At 41.0% G+C, this 19,372-nt stretch overlaps 1 protein-coding gene across 3 annotated transcripts in view; it reads left to right on the top strand.

The window, feature by feature from the left end:
- Window positions 1-19,372, top strand: part of celsr1a (cadherin EGF LAG seven-pass G-type receptor 1a) — a 306,739-nt gene that overhangs the window by 177,825 nt on the left and 109,542 nt on the right. For all 3 annotated transcript variants that reach the window (XM_048610171.1, XM_048610170.1, XM_048610168.1), the window contains exons 5-6: window positions 4,537-4,652; window positions 11,018-11,106. In XM_048610171.1, the coding sequence (XP_048466128.1) occupies window positions 4,537-4,652; window positions 11,018-11,106 (205 nt within the window). The remainder of the gene's footprint in view (window positions 1-4,536; window positions 4,653-11,017; window positions 11,107-19,372) is intronic.

Raw genomic sequence — 19,372 nt, 5'->3', positions numbered from 1 at the left:
TGCACGATAGTTGAAATGAACACAGCCTGTCCTGTGCACGATAGTTGGGGTCAGTCAACCACATTCCCTTTTACAGCAGTCAGTGTGCCATGTTCTGAGAGTGAAATGCGCAACAGCCCTGCGAGAAACTTGGTGACAGCACTTGTGAGGGTAAGTACTTCAGGCAAGAGTGAGGTTAGGGTGCCAGGCAAGTGACAGAGTACTTTAGATGTGGATGGTTGTGGGTATGTCAGAGCCAGTGGTGGAGGTATGCCAGTGATTCGGGGGTGGTGGGGGGGGAAAGAGAGAAAAAAAGAGAGAGGAATTACAAGATAAATGTGGCCGGATGCAGTCTAAAATGATTCACTGCCTAGAAAAGCAAACACATAACAACTCATCGTGTACTCATTAAAATTCCAGCATTAAATTAACAATTTTGAAAACCTAAACCATTTTTAAAGCAAACCCACTGATACTGACTTCTATTGATACTTAACCAACAGCTTTTGCCCAAAGTCTGGGTAATTTTAAAACAACAAAAAAAAATTGAAAACAATACATGTCCAATAATGGCTGGATAGAAGCATGAAAATGATCACCCCAGATCAGTACAAATATTTTGAAGAATGCATAATTTCCAAGTGTCTTTCTAACATCGATGGAAAGAAATTGGTTCACAGTCTAAAATACTACAGGGCTGGCAGACCAGATATGCTTTCAGTAAAACAAGTAATTGCCAAGTAGTAGTCAATGCAGAGTTATTGTTGCCTTTCTTAAAGAAGCTGACCATTTAGAAGTGGGACAGAAGTGGAGGGGAATGGACTTTACTTTTTAGTGGATCAGCTGAGTAGCAGGTTTCATGCCAGTACCAATTCTGATGTTGGCCAAGAAGTCACTTTCAGCAAAGGATATTGCTGACAATGTTTACATTTCCAATGCAATCATGATAAAACAAGAATATTATGTCAAGAAAATAAGTATCCACATGGTTATCTCATGTCAAACCAGCTACACATAGCTTTGAGTAATTATGGTGTACTACTTCAAGAGCACAGTAGGCAGATTTTCGCTTTCAATGGCAAAGCTAAGATGCTCATCATTGACTTGGAAGAAAGCTGCCTACAAAGACCAAACAACTTCTTTAACATGCTTTTCACCTTTCCCGATGCTGTCGTGAGGTTCTCTAGGCATCCATTGGAAATTATACCATCAAGCAGGCTAAGGAACCAACCACATTGATGTATTCTCACAAACAGCAAAACCAGAAAGTGAGGAGCGAGCAAACGATGTCTGAGTCAGTCATTATCACCATCTTGGGGGCTACCATTCACTAGCAACTGAACTGGACCAGTCATATAAATATTGTGGCTACAAGAGAAAATTACAGGCTCAGAATTATGTGGTGAGCAACTGACCACCAGTCTCCCTAGCACCCGTCCACCATTGAAAAGGTACAAGTTATGAGTATGATGGAATACTCCCCACTTGCCTGGATGAGTGCAGCTCCAATAATATTTAAGATGCTCAACAATATCCAAGGCATAACAGCCAACTTGATTAGCACCCAATCTAATACATTCATCATTCATTCTCTCTCTACCATCAACACACTGTGGCAGAATCCACAGGATATACTGCAGCAATTCACCAGGGCTGTTCCAACACTACCTCCAAAACCCGTAAGCACTACTATCTAGAAGGATGAGGGTAGCAGATACGTGGGAACACCACCACTTGCAAGTTCCCCTCCAAGCCAACTCTGGCTGGACTTGGAAAAGTTCATTGTACCTTCAGTGTCAATGGTTCATAATCCTGGACCTGTTTCCCTTACAGACTGAGAGGACACCAACAGCACATGAACTGTAGTGGCTCAAGAGAGCAACTCACCATCTCTTAATGGCAGTCGGGAATGGACAATAAATGCTGGCTCAACCAGCAATGCCCACATCCCATTGAATAAAATAGTGAATAAGAAGTCAATAGCTCTGAATTCCTTCACTATTAGTTTTTGAATTTTACAGACATAACACTGTTCCTTTCCCCTAACCATTAAATGTTAGAATATTGATATAGTTAGTGGATTGACCATGGCATTGCCCATAGATAATCCTATTTTTGAAATAGTGGTACTCATGTCTCCTGGATTCCTCTCTGCCTAAAGAGATTTAAGAACATAATTTATCACATCACTAGTTAAGGTTAAACCATTCCTCATTTTACTGATTTTAAAAGTCATGCTCAGGCCTTGCACATAATGCTGGCAATATCACCTGCCAATTACCAAAACTTGTTTAGGATGCAAGCTTCTTTCTTATTATGAACCAAAAGCCTTTGCTTTCTGTTACTTGCATTATTAATTTTCCTTTATTTACAATTGTTGTGAAGTTGGGCAGAGTACTTGTGGATTGGAAGGCAGGACATTAGAATTTGTCTGTAAAATGATGGGGGGAGGGGGGCATGGGGGTGAAGAATCCAAGGCACTTTTAATAGATGATGTGTTTTTTCTTGGCTTGGAGATTTTAAAAAAAGGCTGCGAGCAGCAGCAGGCACAGAGAGTTCCTGAAATTGAAACATTTGCATCATGTATGGTTAACAACCCAGGCAGTAGTCTTGTTTTGTTATTAAAGCAACCAGTTTGAATATCAGCCAGTTAATTTAAACCAGGCACTTAGAGACTAAAAAACCAATTACATTTAAATGATGGTTTTGACAACCTAGGACCAATCCTGTTGTAAGAAATTGATAGGTCATCAAGAGTATAAAAGAAGAGCGTATTTGAAAATTGGTGTGAGAGCAACTGCCATCTGTTAGAGTTGACAATCAGAGGCCCTAAAGAGAACATTGCTTGCTCTCTCAGAATTCTCTGAGCTCTCAGAAAACCATCATCTGACTGAAGGTACAGCGGCACTCTTAGCTAATATTCCTGACACAAGAATTTGATGGAGAAAGGCCTTCCTGACTGAGGAAAAGCAGAGAAGGCACCGAACATTCCAGAAGACACATCCTGGCTATAATTTCAAGACACTAAGTTTTAAGTTTTTAAAATTAATTTGGTTTATATAAGTGGGACTTCTATCTGTTTATTCAGGAATAGTTGGTAGTTAAGGGGTGAATTGTTTTGTTTGTTAGTACTTTTGTTAATTTTTTCACTGTTAGTGTCAGGTAAATAAATTGTTACTTGTTGATTATAGAGCGACTGTCAGGAGCACATTTTCTTTAACCTCCTCTTTATAACAGAGGGAGGGGTGAGAAACACGTTATACCACTTTTCACATTTCCTTTAACAAATTATGAGGTGAGGCGAGCTTCTCTGGGAGTTTTGGTTTTAGTTATCACAGAGGTTCAACCTCTGCTTTATAACACAATATTTACTAAAAATGCAAGTATTTGATTAATTTGTTATTCATCTCTTGTTTATTTATGTATAGAAATAAAAGGTGTTCTTCTATCTAATTGTTTTTCTTGCTGAAACTGTTATCAGTAATGGACTGGGCTGGGCTTTTTTTGTGGAATTTTCAAGTATGAGAACTGTCATTTGAAGGGTAGGGAAAGGGATGAGACTGGCATATGGGCCCTTAAATAGGTAGACATCCTTTTTCTAAATGCAAGACCAACTCTTTTAAGAAGGAGATGTGAGGTAGAGTTGTCCCATTGAGTTTACCGAGGTGGACATTGAAATCTGGCAGTCAGTCTACAATTGGTTCCACATTGGCAGCATTTCTGCTTGGGGCTCCCCTCCCATGTATCAAAGTGACCAGTTTCACGATCAATTCTCCTGAGCCAGTGAATTTGCCAGGGTAAGTGCTGGTAGTCACAGATAAATCTGTGCTGTTTGTAATTGTAAAGGTGTATTGTCAGGGTGTCTGTCCCAAAACCCCAGTTAGAATGGCAGAGAGGAACCAGTTTAGGATTATCACAACAGCCACAATCTCATTGATGGAGCAGACTCAACGGTTTGAAATGCCTATTTTTCTGCTCCTACATCTTATGATCATATGCCACTCAAATGGTGGCAAGTTGGCCTGACTATTCTGAAGCAGATTGCCTTCAGGAACCTTTCATTCGTGGAAGAATTGCCTTTCCTCTGGGGAGATGGCTGATGGATTATCTCTCCCCTAAAAGGATTGGAAACTATTAACGTCCCCAGTGGGACTTGCATCCCCTAGCATGATTTCCACTGGGGTCAATTAAGGCTGCAAGGGGCATAGTTTTCGCGGGGCTTGGAACAAGCAGGTATACTCTCTGTAAATGTGCAGGTTGAGTGAAAGACCCACCTTGGAAATTGAGTTAGGGCTTGTGCAAATTGATGGAATCATAGTGTAACTATTCTACTCCAAATTCCTCATGCATTGATGGATTAGAAATGTGTTCAAAATACCTAAATGAATACATGAATTTACAGGTCCTTTCTAAGTCCCAGATCCTAGTATTCAATATACCATGATAAGGTGAGACACACTGCTGTTATAAGTGTACAACAGGATAGGCCTCCTTGAAGCAACTCCTGTGTGCCTTGTTAATTGACTATATTTCTTCTCATTTCCCTCTCTACTGCAGGTTTGCAACAAAAGAGAGAAATGCCTTACTTCTTTATAATGGCCGTTTTAATGAAAAGCATGATTTCATTGCACTGGAGATCATTGAAGAACAAATCCAACTGACGTTCTCAGCAGGTAATTTTTAAAAAAAATTTAACCTATTTTTCTAATCTGCCTGTTCAGTGAAGTTATTACACAGCTCTGGAGCAGGTGGGACCTGAACCTGGCTCTCGCTGTCCAGGGGTAGGGACACTACCACTGAACCACAAAAGAGCTAAAGCCTACTGCGCCAGATATTCTCAGGCAGTCTCTCATCCAAGTACTAACCCATTCTCAGCAGGTAAGGCGACAATTTTTATTGATTTCATCTAGAATATAAAATAAATTGTTAGAAATTCCCATTGGCCATAGTGGACATCAGTTTCACTGTCCAGTTAATGCATAATTAACCACAGAGGATCAGATTATAACTCAAACTTGATGTTCTTTAGTTAATGTAAAAGCATAAAGTTAGTCCTAGATTCAGCACACTTGGTAGAGGATAAGCTACTATGGAAATGATGCCTGAGCAGAGCAGCTTTATATTGCTTTCCCAAACCTTGTGGTTTAGATCTTTTACCCACCCATCCCCAGAAAAACAATACTTGACATTTTCACACAAACTTTGACAAAATATGATCTGAATGAAAAAGGTAAATCTGATTCAGGGAGAGATTGTAAGAAATGCAGATGCTGGAGTCAGAGATAACACCGTGTGGAGCTGGAGGAACACAGCAGGCCAGGCAGCATCAGAGGAGCAGCTTGAGGATCCACAGAGAAAACTGTTTTTGGAGGATCTGGATGTTGTGTATGTGTTCCCCTGATGCTGCCCGGCCTTCTGTGTTCCTCCAGCTCCACACTGGGATCAATCCTCAAAAAGTTACACATTTATCTGGGAAGGAAAGTAATCTTTGAAGAAATGTTAATCGATAATGATCTTTGCAACATGTACAAAAAGTGCCTTAAGTGTTGCTACTCATTGGCAAAAGCTTACATAGTTAAGAATTGCATGCAGACTTAAGAAGTGAAGGGCCACATGTTGATCATTTTGAGAGTCCAATAACAGATATGTGGTGTGTAACCATAGGTCTATTTATGCTTTAATTTGTACCAAATTTTACAATCTAAGTAATCTTTACTGTCTGTTTTCACTTAATTCCACTACTTACATGTCTTTTGCAGCTGCTGAGTGAGAATATCCAAATTTAATGCTGCTTTAGTCATCTTTCTAGAAATACAATGCTTCATAATTTCCTTAATTTGAACTTCTTAAACATCTGTGAATGCCCAACCTGGCAAACCTGCCTGTTTCTTGGATGTTTCAAGCAGGTTCAGTGTTTAACTAGCTGTTGAGACATGTCGAAGTCTATGTTTCAGAGTTGCGTGACACCCAAAGCAGGGCCTAAGTTTTGCGCATTTGCAGCCGTGTCATTTTCAGAGGGACAAAATGTGAAATGTACTTTCTCTGTTCACAGAGCAATATTCCTGGGGTTGTAGAATGTCTGCAGCTCAAAAAAATCCCACTTTTCCAAGTAGAGGATTTGTGTTTGGGTGACTATGAAACATGGAAGCAGAAAATAATAGCAGAAGGAAAGACACTTGAGCACCAAATTGAGGAAAAATAATAATAATTTCATACATTAACCGCTTGGAGAGCGAAATAATTCAGTGACTTGTGGGAACCCAGACAGATTGGGAGGGAATTCAAAAGCATGATGACAGACCATTTTAATGACCTTATGAAAGGAATGAGAATTCAAGGCCAGCATTTTTTGGGAATGTTTTAGATAAAGGGGATAATAGATAATTGTTCACCCCTCTAATAAAATGGAGTAGAAGTGGGAAATAAACCTTTGGTGGCATTATCCTGTATTTGGTGAAATGAGCAAATGCTGAAGTTCTATTTCGACAACAACTGTCAAATTTTGAGTTGGGATTGTGTAGAGGTGTTAAAACATTGCATAACTTGCATTCTTTGTCAGGTGAGTACTTTAGAAACAAAATATTTTCTAACAGTTATCTAAGTTAGTAATGTAATCCACAGCTTTTCACCATTTTATTGATGCAATTTGACTTATTTTCATTTCGCTTCACCTTCTTTCAATAATGAACAAATATACATATCGCATCAAGGTGTGATTTAATATCTACTGAACTTCTGCAAAAAGTGGATTTTCATGTCTTAACCAAATGACATTCGGTGCTTATTTTGCTCTTCATTGGCCTCTTGAGGTTCCATGGGATAAATCTAAAATAGTGCTTTCGCTTAATCCTTCTATGGAAGAAAGGACACTTTCAAAGCCTGTACACTTTGAGATTATGCTGCTTTACATGACTTACTAATTCCTTAAAATATTGCTGCCAGCCTCAGGCTGCTGCTTTTATTAACATGAGTAACTTTAGATGAGCTCAGTCTGTGGAAATGAGTACAGTACTGTGTGGTGCTTCTCACTAGGTGTGGCTAGGTCCTATGTATTTTTGGCGTTTATTCCAAACAATTTATTCCATGCGTTGGTGGTAACCATCACAGCATAATCATCAGCCTCATCACTATTTTGGAGGGATACTTGGCTGTAAACTCCTTCTCCCTACCAATCTATCTTCTCTAACTTTTAACAAAATACATTTTAAATAGGATAATCCTAGTAACATTATGCTGATAAGCTCAAGTGGAAGTAAAATGATATTCAAATCCTCTGAATAAAATTCGAATATCAAATCTAATATTTTTGTGCTATCTGTCAAAGATGTGAAGAAAATTACAAAGGAAACAAATTCCAATATAATTATTTTTGCAGACCAGTTTATATTGGAATTGCAGTGGCATTTTTCAAACAAGTTTTCTGCAGTTGTGTTTGTGATTCCCTGGTTCCCCAGTGCTGAGTCCTAATTATATTTTATTATGTTAGATATTCTAATGCAGCACAGTCTACACTGACAGAATTCTCCAAACATTCCAGCACTACTACGCATTTCTATCACCTCAAACATCAAAGAAAATGTTGCAGTGGCACCTCATGTGCTGTTTTATGATCTGCACAAACAGAGCACAGGACTGATCATTATAGGTGTTCTTTTTTAGTTCATTTATAAGTGTCCAGCTTGTTGATGGACGTGAACCAGATGCTGTTAGAGAAAACGAAGGCCAGGCAGTGAGATTTTCTTTGCTACATACTTCAGATAACTCATTCAGCTTCTTTCAAGATTTGACATTTAAGTGTAATTGTGATTGACTGTGTTGCCATGCGTAACTGAAAGCCTGATCTACTGTATATGACTTTGCAAAGCCAAAATCAGGGGCACTACAGCATTGCAGGGTTTGTTTGAGTTGCTGCTCAGATGATTTTAAGTTAGCACTGTTCATTTTAGTTGTAATAGTATTTGACAAGTGAACATTGATAGGAGCTGAGAAATTTTCTTTCCCAATTAATATAGTACAGCTTCTGTATGTGTCTGTATATGCTTTATTCATTTTCATGAAGGAAACTACATCCCTTTTTTGTTCAAACTTAATGAATTTAACTGATTTCCCTGGAGCTTATACCAGTTATTATAACCTGGTTCTAGCTACGCTTCCATTAACAAATTAACAAATGATAATTAAAAGGGATGGCAGTATATTGGTTGTTTTTCAATTTGTTTAAAGATCTGATGGGCACTTCCAAAGTGCTCAACATAATATAAATTTTTAGAGAGATCGATTATTGTGAGACCCACCCTGCATCCAGCCTTTCAATGCCTTGCAAATGTTTGTCTTTATGAATGCTTGCTCCGTTTTGCTCTTCAAAAAAATGCACAAAATAAATAGAGCCTGGTTCCTTTGTGTAAAGGTTCAGAGTCCACAACATATTGACTCAGTGGTTGTTTCTCTTTGTACAGCTGTTACTCATGCAATAAACGTGCAATCAGGCAACACTGTGGCTCAGTGGTTAGCACTGATGCCTCGCAGCGCCAGGGACCCAGGTTCAATTCCACCCTCGGGCAACTGTCTGTGGGATTTTGCATGTTCTCCCCAGCATGGGTTTCTTCTGGGTGCTCCGGTTTCCTCCCACAGTCGAAAGATGTAGAGGTTATGTCGTTTGGCCATGCTAAACTGCCCATAGTGTTCAGGGATGTACAAGTTAGGTGAATTAGCTGTGGGAAACACAGAGTTAGGGTGATTAGGATTATGGGGTCCATGGGGGTGGATGGTGAGTCTGGGTGGGATGCTGTTTGGAGGGTCAGTGCACTTGATGGGCTAAATGGCCTACTTCCACTCTGTAGGGATTCTATAAGATCTTGGAGATGTCTTGATAAGCCCATTTATATCCCACTACTCAGATTCAGCCAGCCGATATCCCAGGACTTGAGTTATTTTACATGATACCATAATAATATTGTAAACCTTGATTAAACCGTGAATATGTACCAGAAGGTGATAATATTCCAGATACAAGATTACACGTGAGTTGTATGATCTGTGCCTTATTAGACTCCTGTGTGTACTAAATACCAGATTAGATATGCTATAGATATTCTTAATCAAACTGTTGAAATGTGTTTGACAAATCTCAGGAGCAGGCAGGTCTTGATTTCCAGGTATACTGGTCCAGAGCTAGGGACATTATCATATCCCTGTAATTGCGCTATATATCAGATATTCAGTTGAGAGACTGGATCATATCTTCTTTTCACTTTCTCAAACAATTCTCCTATTGGAAATGCTGAATCTTTTCACTATATTTGTTGGCAGAGACAGAGTGCGGAAAATGTTTGATGCTCATCAAGGGAAACTGAGACTGGAAAACTTTTTCATTCTTCGGTCCGCATGCTGGCATCAAACATTCTCGAGTCAAATATGAAGCCTAATTTCACCTTTAAATTCGTGAATAAAGGAAAACAGAATCCATGAAGATTCAATTAATCTGCTTTCATAATTTACCTTAGTTCGCTTTTCAGGTGAAGGGTGAGAGGAAGTTTGGGAGAAAGGCTGATGCAGATAGAGGGAAGAGAAAGAGTGAACGTTCAAGTCTGCCATAGCATTTCAGGGGTGAAACTGCTGAAACTGTAGAGAGTCAGCAACGACCAAACAGTGGGAGAGAAAAAGGAAGGAGCACTCTAGTAAAACAATCTGATGTTTCCTTCAATGTCTAACATTCAAACCACTGAGGCTTGCTATCAGACAGATTGTACAATAGCAGCCGTCTCTGACAATTGCATGAGTAGACCCAGAATCTCCTAAAACCCTAGGAAGCCATTCAAGTATTCAGTTATAAACAGTTGTGCTGTAAACTTTCTATTTAGTTTGAATAGGAAAGTGAAGGAACAAATATAATTAGTTAGCATTTCTACCGAGATACCAAGTCAAATGTGCTTCATTTTGGCATGTGGAAAGAGCCCAGTGAAGCCATTTTTGAGATCAGGTTACAGACTTCCACACAAAACTGTGAATATCTCAGCCAGACAACCGCTTGTGTTTGATATTGTTTACAAACATTTGGGAGGCAGACTGCAGAAGATGCAGGCGGTTAGTTATCCACTTAAAGTCAAGTTAGTGTCAGTTCTGCTGCACACAGGTGTGTGGAAACTCAGGCTCAGATTGACGATAACAGTCAACTCGATTAAAAAGGAATCTGAAGAAGAGAGACAGAGAGAAGGAATTTACACGTTAGCCCCCACACTGAAAGTCAATTCAGGGATCAGTTCTGCTGATGTTTCCAAATGTGAAACTCTTGCATTTCACCTCAGTAAAACAATCTGAAGTTTCCTTCGATATCTAACAGTCAAACTGCTGAGAGTTACTGTCAGACAGATTGTAGAGCAGGTTATGTGACTCCCTACAATTACCCTAAACTTGAAGATTGTCCCATAACGTTATCTTAAAAGATTCATAATTGTAACAATTGGCTAAAAATGTGGTGGAGGAGTTTCAATAGCAGCTTTTAAAAGGGAATTGGATCTCACCTTATTGAGCAGGAGAGAGATGATCAACTGCATAATGATATTTTGTTTGTGAAACCCCACTAGTGGCATGGATTCTCAGAAACAGGTATTTCTACATATCTGACGCGTTTTTTGTTTCTAAAGGTCTACCAGTTTGTGCTGGATACACATTGATGGAATACTTTGACGAGAGACTCAAGTTTGTGGCAGGGACTGAAGGCATTGACTTTACTCTTCCAAATATTTAATTGAAAATGAAGTTTCTCAGCCAACAGCAGATGTTGGACAAACAGTCTGATGGTTTTGAGGCTGAAGGGGCGAAGGGAGGTAGTGATAACGTAAAACTGTGATGGAACAGGCAAGGAGGCAGAAATTCCATCACCCTGGACAATATTATCCAGGATAAAAGAGTGAAGGCAACAAAAATTGGAAACTTCCAGGATTGCAAGGAATTATTTCAAAGTTTTAGAATTATAATGTAACACTGGTTTGATATGCACACAAAGTTCTGTCCTAACTGAGTCACTGATGTTTAACAGGAGAGTCTACTACGACAGTGGCACCCTTCATCCCAGGGGGAGTGAGTGATGGAGAATGGCACTCCGTTCAAGTGCAGTACTATAATAAGGTAGGTGAAGGATGAGACTTGCAGAATATCAAATTCTAACTGAAATGGGGGGGAAAAAAAGTGTATCTGTGAATGAACATGAATGAGTGTCTGATATATGAAGGGAGGTTCACGAGAATGATCGCAGGAATGAAAGGCTTAATGTATGAGGAACATTTTGAGGCTTCTGGGTATATACTTGATGGAGTTTAGAAGGATTGGGTGGTATCTAATTGAAACTTACACAATACTGAAAGGCCTGGATAGAGTGAACTTTGGGAAGATGTTTCCATTAGCAGGAGAGACTAGGACCCAAGCGCACAGCCTTAGAATAAAGGGAACACCTTTTAGAACAGAGATAAGGAGAAACTTCTTCAGCCAGAGAATGGCTAATCTATGGAATTCACTGTCACAGAAGACTGTGGAGGCCAGGTCATTGAGTATATTTAAGATGGAGATAGATTCTTGATTGTTAAGGGGATCAAAGGTTACGGAGAGGAGGTGGGAGAATGGTGTTGAGAAACTTAACAGCCATGACTGAATGGGAGATCAGACTTGATGGGCCGAATGGCCTAATTTCTGTTCCTATGTCGTATGGTCTTATTGATGTCTTTCAGCTTTTGCAATGCCAATTTAGTTGGGAGTTGGCAAGTATGCATCTCAATTGCTGGCTTCAGTTATTCATATTTATCAGACTTTGGGGCAGAGTCTATAATTGTACAGATAAGCCTGATTGTCTTTTCCATTCACTGGCTGTTTCTGGACAAATTCATTAAGCAGCACTCAGTCGTCCACTTTGTATTGTGATGAGCAAGAAGTTTGATCTCTTTGTGGCTCACAGACCCTTTTTGTTTTTTGGACACAGGACAGCCACTAAAATGGAGTTGAAAATGTTTGTTCACTGTGCTGTGAGCTTTTGATAAGTTTACAGCCTATAGAATAAGCATTGATAAAACAAAATAGTGATATTTCTTAATGCTTTGACCACTGCTGTATTTAGAGTTTTCTTCCAATTTCCTCTCCCTGCTGTGCCTCTCCTGAGAATGACGACTCATGCTGGAATGTGGTACCTGCTGTCCACAAGCCCATTCTTCATGTGTGCACCTGCATGTCCATAAACTGTTCAACCATGACAACCGTCAATGCTGAAACTGTGAAATCTGTCTGTTTTTCTGCCCGCTCCTCCTCCTCCAGCTTATAAATCACCGACAGCCAAAGGAGTGAGACGTGTCATTGGCCTTTGCCCAAAGTAGCTGTGTGCAGAAAATGGGGGAAAATGTAGTCCAACCTGAGACTGACTTGAATTTCCTCATGGCTGAGTGTAAACTTAATTGATGGAAGGGATCATAATGAATCATTGTAACCTTGGGCAATGACATCGCCAGCCCATTGGCCTGTTTCTTTAGGCATTAACCTAATTGTGCAGAAACTAATTGCCATTGCTCCATTCTTGATAATGGGGCAGTGGTAATATTGTTGAACCAGTAATTCAGAGACTCAGCCTAGTGCTGTGGAGACATGGGGTTAAATCCCACAGTGCCAGCTGGAGGAATTTAAATTTGGTTAGTGAGTCCCATCTCATTAATGATGACTGTGAAACTATCAATGGTCCTAAAAACTCATCCGGTTCGCTTATGTCCTTAGGGAGGGAGGTCTGGCACCCTTACCCAGTCTGGCTAACATGTGACTCCTGACCCACAGCAATGTGGTTGACTCTAACCAGGGACTAATGGTGGGATGGTGGTAAAATTATACCAGGGATAGTAATCCAGAGACTTGAGTTGATGTCTTGGAGTTGTGGGTTCAAACCTAAGTCCAGAGATTTTGACAAAATAAAATTAGATAGGATTGTGAGTTGTGATGAGGATTTAAAGTGGGTTAATTTTGACGTAGACAAATCTGCCACCGACTCAACACATGGCAGGTGCAGAACAATGTGGCTAAATGTGAAGTTATACGCTTTGGTGTGAAAAGCCCAAAGGAAGAATATTGTTTAAATGGTGACATGTTAGGAAGTGTAAATACACAAAGTGATCTGAGTGAGTTCAAGGACAATGTAAGCAGATAGGCAGATACAGCAAGCAACTAGGAAGGTAAATGGTATATTGGCCTTTATTGTAAGAGGATTTGAGTTCAGAAGCAAGGATCATAGAGAATCGTAGAATCCCTACAGTGTCAAATCAGGCCATTCAGCCCACCAAGTCCACACCGACCCTCTGAAGAGCGTAACACCCAGTCCTGCTCCCCTACCCTATCCCTGTAACCCTGCATTTCACATGGCTAATCCACCTAACCTACACAACCCCTGGATACTACGGGGCAATTAAACATGGCCAGTCCACCTAATCTGCACAACTTTGGATTGTGGGAGAAAACTGGACCACTCGGATGAAACCCGCACAGACACAAAGAGAATGTGCAAACACCACACAGACAGCTGCCCAAGGGTGGAATTGAACCTGCGTCCCTGGCACTGTGAGGCAGCAGTGCTAACCACTGAGCCACCGTGCTGCCCTGCAGGATGGTGTCTTAATGCATTGACACAGGGCCTTTGTAAGACCACAGCTGGAGTATTGTGTGCAGTTCTAGACTTCCTCCTTAAGAAAGCATACTTCTGTCATAGCGGGAGTGCAGCGGAGGTTTACTCAGCTCGTACCAAGGATGGCAGGACTCTCATATGTCAAGAGATTGGTTCATTTAGGCCTATATTTGCTAGAGTTTAGAAGGATAAGAGGGGATCTGATTGAAAAGTATAACATTTTAACAGGGCTGAACAGACTAGATGCAGGAGAATGTTTTCCCTGGGGAGTCAAGAACCACGGGGCACAGTCTGAGGATACAGGCTACGCCATTTAAGACTGAGATGAAGATGTGCCTTTGTTCAAAGGAGAGTGAACCTGTGGAATTCTCTATCACAGAAGGCTGTGGAGGCCAAGTTACTGCATGTATATTGAAGGAAGAGATTTTTATATTTTAAAGAGCGTTGAGGATTTTGAGGAGAAAGTGTGATATGGCAATGAAGTACAGGATTACCCATGATTAAATTGAATGGTGGAGCAGGTTTGAGGACCCGAATGGCCTACTCCTGGTCCTAGCATCTATGTTTCTTTGAGGCTGTGAAGATACCCTTGAAGCAGTTCTTCTGCCTCCTGGGAGCTGCTTGCCCCGTGGCCAAGTTTGGAATGGAAGGCAGGTTTTGGAACTCTTGAGTCAGGCACATGAATGATATGGTCCAATCTTACAGTAGTTTAAACATAAGCACTGCCTCAATACTAGGGATATTGCCTGAGAAAGGACAGTGAATATAATCAGAGTAGTACTGTGTCTATTGAAAGGAAATTCACTTTCCTGGGCAGTTGATTTGTAGACACATTCATTCTCTTTTTAATTCTTTTCACTTGCCCAAGGTGACAAATGGCTCTTGTTTTACCCTGTGTAGTGTTCTGGTTATTAGGTCATCTTCACTAGACACTGATAATATCCTTGGGATTAGTTTTGATCCTCAGTTTTCCTGTTCATTTCTTTACTCAGGGGCAATTCAAAGAATGGAAGTTTTTTTAACCTGAATTGTTGCTTTCCGTTTACATTGTATGTATTTCTATGTCTTCTCCCATCATTGCTGTGACACTCGACTTCAACTCGGTTACGTTAAGCCGTCAGCTACATTTTAATACAAGAACAAAAGACGACAGATGCTGGAAATCTGGAATTAAAACAGAAATCTCTGGAAGCTTGATTTGATTAAGGGGAACAGACCTGAAACCGTAACTCTGTTTTGCTGTCTAGAGAGATGCTGCCTGAGTATTTCCAACAATTTCTGTTTTTGCTTTCATTTAATTTTGACATTTTATTGTAAATCATGAAATACTAGATGAAAAAAACTGCCACAAAGAGTAGGGTAGAAATAGTAAGAACTGCCGACGCTGGAGTTAGAGTTAACACGGTGTGGAGCTGGAGGAACTCAGCAGGCCAGGCAGCATCAGAGGAGCAGGAAAGTTGACATTTTGGTTTGGGACCCTTCTTCAGAAATGGGGAGAGGGAAGGGGAGCTCAAATAAATAGAGAGAGGAGGGGTGGGGCTGGGGAAGGTAGGTGGGATGGTGATAGGTGAGTGCAGGTAGGCAGTGGTGAGGATTGGTCAGTGAGATGGGAGGGGAGGAGAGGTGGGAGAGAAGATGGACAGGTTGTGTCAGTTCAAGGAGGTGGGGAAGAGAGGGAGGGTTGGTCATGGGATAAGGCTGGGGGTGGGAAGATTTTGAAACTGGTAAAATCCACATTTAGGCCATTGGGCTGTAGGCTTCCGAGGCAGAATATGAGGTGCTGCTCCTCCAGTTTGCGGGTGGTGTCTTCTGACACTGGAGGATGCCCAGGATGGACATGTCACCCAGGGAATGGGAGGGTGACTTAAAATGGTTGGCAACCGGAAGGTGGTGGTGTTTGTCGTGTACAGAGCGCAGGTGTTCTACAAAACAGTCTCCGAATCTCCACTTGGTCTCTCAGATGTAGATGAGGCCACATTGGGTCAGTCCAACCTGTCCATCTTCTCTCCCACCTATCCTCCACACCCACCTCGCTGACCAATTCCCAGCACTCCCTACCTGCACTATCACCATCCCACCTACCTTCCCCAGCCCCACCCCTCTCTCTCTCGTTACTTCTGAGTTCCCTTCCCCCTCCCCACTTCTGAAGAAGAGTCCCAACCCAAAACATCAGTTTTCCTGCTCCTCTGATGCTGTCTGGCCTGCTGTGTTCCTCCAGCTTCACACATTGTTATCACAAAGACTAGGGCATTTTTGACTTATTGCAATGGTGTAAAATGAATGATATCCAATTGACATTATTTACACAAGTTGGCAATTTTCCTTTTCCCCCCAACATCAATAGATAATTGACTCACTATTGTTCATTGTACATCAATGCTGAAAAAAACTTTTTAAAAAACTCTACATTTATTGCTCAGTGACAATTAAAGTTTAAATCTGTAAATCCTCCTCATAAAACTGACTATCTAACAAAAGAAAGGGCGTTAACCCAAATGACGGTTTATATCCACTCTGCTTAATAATCCATCTGACCTCAGGCATTGTAGTCTCTCATGATTAAGTTATTTTCCTGTAAATTCAATGATGCAGGCAGCCTGCTGAAAATGACTTTTTTTTATCTGAATGTAAGAATATGGTGTGCACCCTCCCTTGGGAGGAATTTAACCATATGATGACTGGTGCTCATTATCAGACTTGCATTTTTAACTTTTCATCCATTTTTGTTGGCTATTTAATGAGCAGTAGGAAAATCCTTTTAAACAGTTGGTCACCAAGTTTAAAGGTACTTCAGTCTGCAGAAGAAACAGCAATATATCGTAGAATCATAAAATCCTTATAGTCTGGAAAGAGGCCGTTCAGCCCTTCAAGCCTGCACTGACTCTCTGAAGAGCACCTCACCCAGTTTCCCCACCCTCTCCCCATGATCCCGTATTTACCATGGCTAATTCCACCTAGCCTGTCTGCGCAAACAATCACCCAAGGATGGAATTGAACCCGAGTCCCTGGCACTGTGAGGCAGCAGTGCGAACCACTGAGTCACCGTGCCAGTCAAAAGTTTCTTAAAGGTGAAAGCACAAAGTAATGAAATGTTTCCTTCATCCAGTTTTTGATAAACCAAGACTGCTGTCCCTTTACCGCTGGGATTGTCTGGAAAGTTGACCCAGTTTTTTACATTTTGTTGCTGAACAAAAATTGCAACCTAACCACAAAGCGTTCCCAGCTGGAATGCAGTTTGGATAGGACCACGCTTTGCACCATGTTTCCCAGTATTTAAACCAGGGTCAGGAATCATATTCTGAAAAATAACGTTGATAGAATTGCGTCCATGTGTGCCAGAGGGAACCTGCCTTCAATGTACCTGACCGCAGAGCAAGCAACTTTTTCTCATCAGTTGATTATTTTAAAATTGACCATTTTAATTATCTTCAAGTGGGTACTAAGGCACATACCAAATACCAAGCTGTGGTTGACCCAGTTTGTAAGGAAATTGGACTTTTTAAGCAGTGTTTCTTAACAGACATTCTTTGATTCATCTTCTGTTGATTGATTGACTCCCAAAACCATTTTTTAATGATGATTCTTTCTTTTGCTTTTGCAGTAACTGGTAGATACTAACTTAAGGAATTTTTTACTCAGCTCCAGAAACATTGCCAGGCTGGTTTGCTTTCCGTATATACAACAAATTCAAGCCTGATTCAACTCTGTGATAGGGCACCATCACATTTATGGCCATTAAAACAAAGATGGTCTTTCTGAGTATGTCTAAACCATTGTAGATTTTGGAGCACATTGGTATGTTCATTATTATATATCCCACTGTAATTTGTCAGTCACTTAAATTCTGACAGGATTGCAATTTATCCTTCATGATGATTATGTGAAATGTTTAGAAAGTCATTTCTGGCGACTGGGAGCAATTTCAACCTTGTGTTTCCTTCATTAGTTTTCTCAGTCTGATCAGCTGGGAAACTTTTTGCTGGATTTTGAATTTTCCATAAGTATGCACACAGGACAGTCTGGGTTGGTGTGTAAACATACTGGGTGTGGGCAGACATTAACAAATACAAGTGCAAAGTAGTGTGGCTGCCAGAAACCAGAAACTAAATACTTGAAATGGTAGTGATATTCAGCCAGTGTGGCAGTATTTGTGGAGAGGGAATCATTCAGATTGATGCTTTATTTGAATTGGCAAGAGAAGGTGGCAATGGGACAGGTAAAGCAATGGAAGATTTCTCAAGAGAGGTGCCAATAGGAACAGGAATATCAGGGCCAACAGCAGCTGTCGGAAACACATGAGGTGGAGGTCATGATCTGAAATTATTGAATTCACTGTTAAGACCAAAAGTCTGTAAAGTGTCTAGTTGAAAGATGAGGTGGTATTCCTTAAGCTTCATGGGAAAAGTGCATGAAGCTGAGAACTGAAAGGCTGAAGTGTGGAATTAAAATGGCAGAACACTGGAAATTTGAGATCACACTGACAGACTGAACAGAGGTGTCCAGCTACCCAATTTGTCTTCCCGAAACTTCCTTTTTGTGGGGTGTGGTGGGGTCAGGAAAAGGGCAGCAAGAGATGTCCACTAAATTGGAAGAAATGCAAATGAGTCACTGTTCAACCTGGAAAGAGTGGCCAGAGTCTTGGAAGATGAGAAAAGAGGAGCTAAAAGGACATAGGCTACAATTTCTGTGTTACTGCGGGAGGGAGAGGAATTGTCAGGATGAGTTGTTGGGAATGACTGCGTGGACCAGCGTGTCGTGTAAAGGAGGAGAGCCTTTGAAAGGCTGATGGAGGAGAGTAGGGCCAGATATGCTTTGCGATGGGATCATATTGAAGGTAGAGCAATTTTGACAAGCGTGAGTAAGTTGGATCAGGTGCAGGGAGATTGGATTGGGGCAGCTGGACTAAATGGAAAAAGATACCAAACACATAAAGAAGCCTTTTCCAGTCTTCAAACTTCCAGGTTTTAGCCAAAACATTCCCAGGTCCTTTGTTTCTAGGACTGAAAGTCTCGCTGGGTTTTATTGGACTTCTGGAAGGTAAGGGACAGCTTCACAGGGAAGGCAAGTGTCCTTGCAGCTGTCCATGCTCCTCTTCCTCCAGCAGCCTCCCCTGGAATACTCCCTGCAATCAGGCTGCTTCCAGACCAGGAACCTGTTGGAGTCAAAATGTGCACATGTGCACAGAATGCAGCTAACCCCAGAAATCGGTGTTCATGTGGTGCTCCTGATCCATTTTCCCCTCACTCTCAACATCTTTGCAAGTTACAAGGTTTCTCTGTTCTGTCACAAAGTGCTGCCCTGTTGGCTTGTCCACATGGTAAGTTTTCAGTCTCATATGGAAATTGGGGAGGAACAAAAGAGATTGTATTTCTCTGATCACAGCAGGGAGGGATAGATAGTGGACAGTAAAGTCCTCCTGTGCTGCTCCTGTCAGCTCTTGGTCCCTAACTGATGCAGGCCCATGTCGCACATCCAGTGGATGGTGTCGGTGTGTGGGAAAACTACAAAGAAAAACACCATAGCTGTTTAAAATCCCTCCAAATGTTTCGTTGTTTTGGAAAAAGTACAAAAAAAAACAGAAGTACTTGTGTGATAAACAGCCAATATTACCTGTGTATTTTCAATGTGTATATTCAGTGTGTCTTTGAAGTTTTAGAAGTGCCAGCTGATATCAGAAATCTTTTGTGCTGACACTGAATATGGTCTTGTTATTTAGCCTTATTTCTCCTAACCTTTATTCTGGACCTG

Source organism: Rhincodon typus, chromosome 22 (genome assembly GCF_021869965.1).
Source record: "Rhincodon typus isolate 14 chromosome 22, sRhiTyp1.1, whole genome shotgun sequence".
NCBI classification, from domain to species: domain Eukaryota; kingdom Metazoa; phylum Chordata; class Chondrichthyes; order Orectolobiformes; family Rhincodontidae; genus Rhincodon; species Rhincodon typus.
Note: the sequence above shows the minus strand (reverse complement) of the source record. Positions and strands in the feature narration are given on the sequence as shown.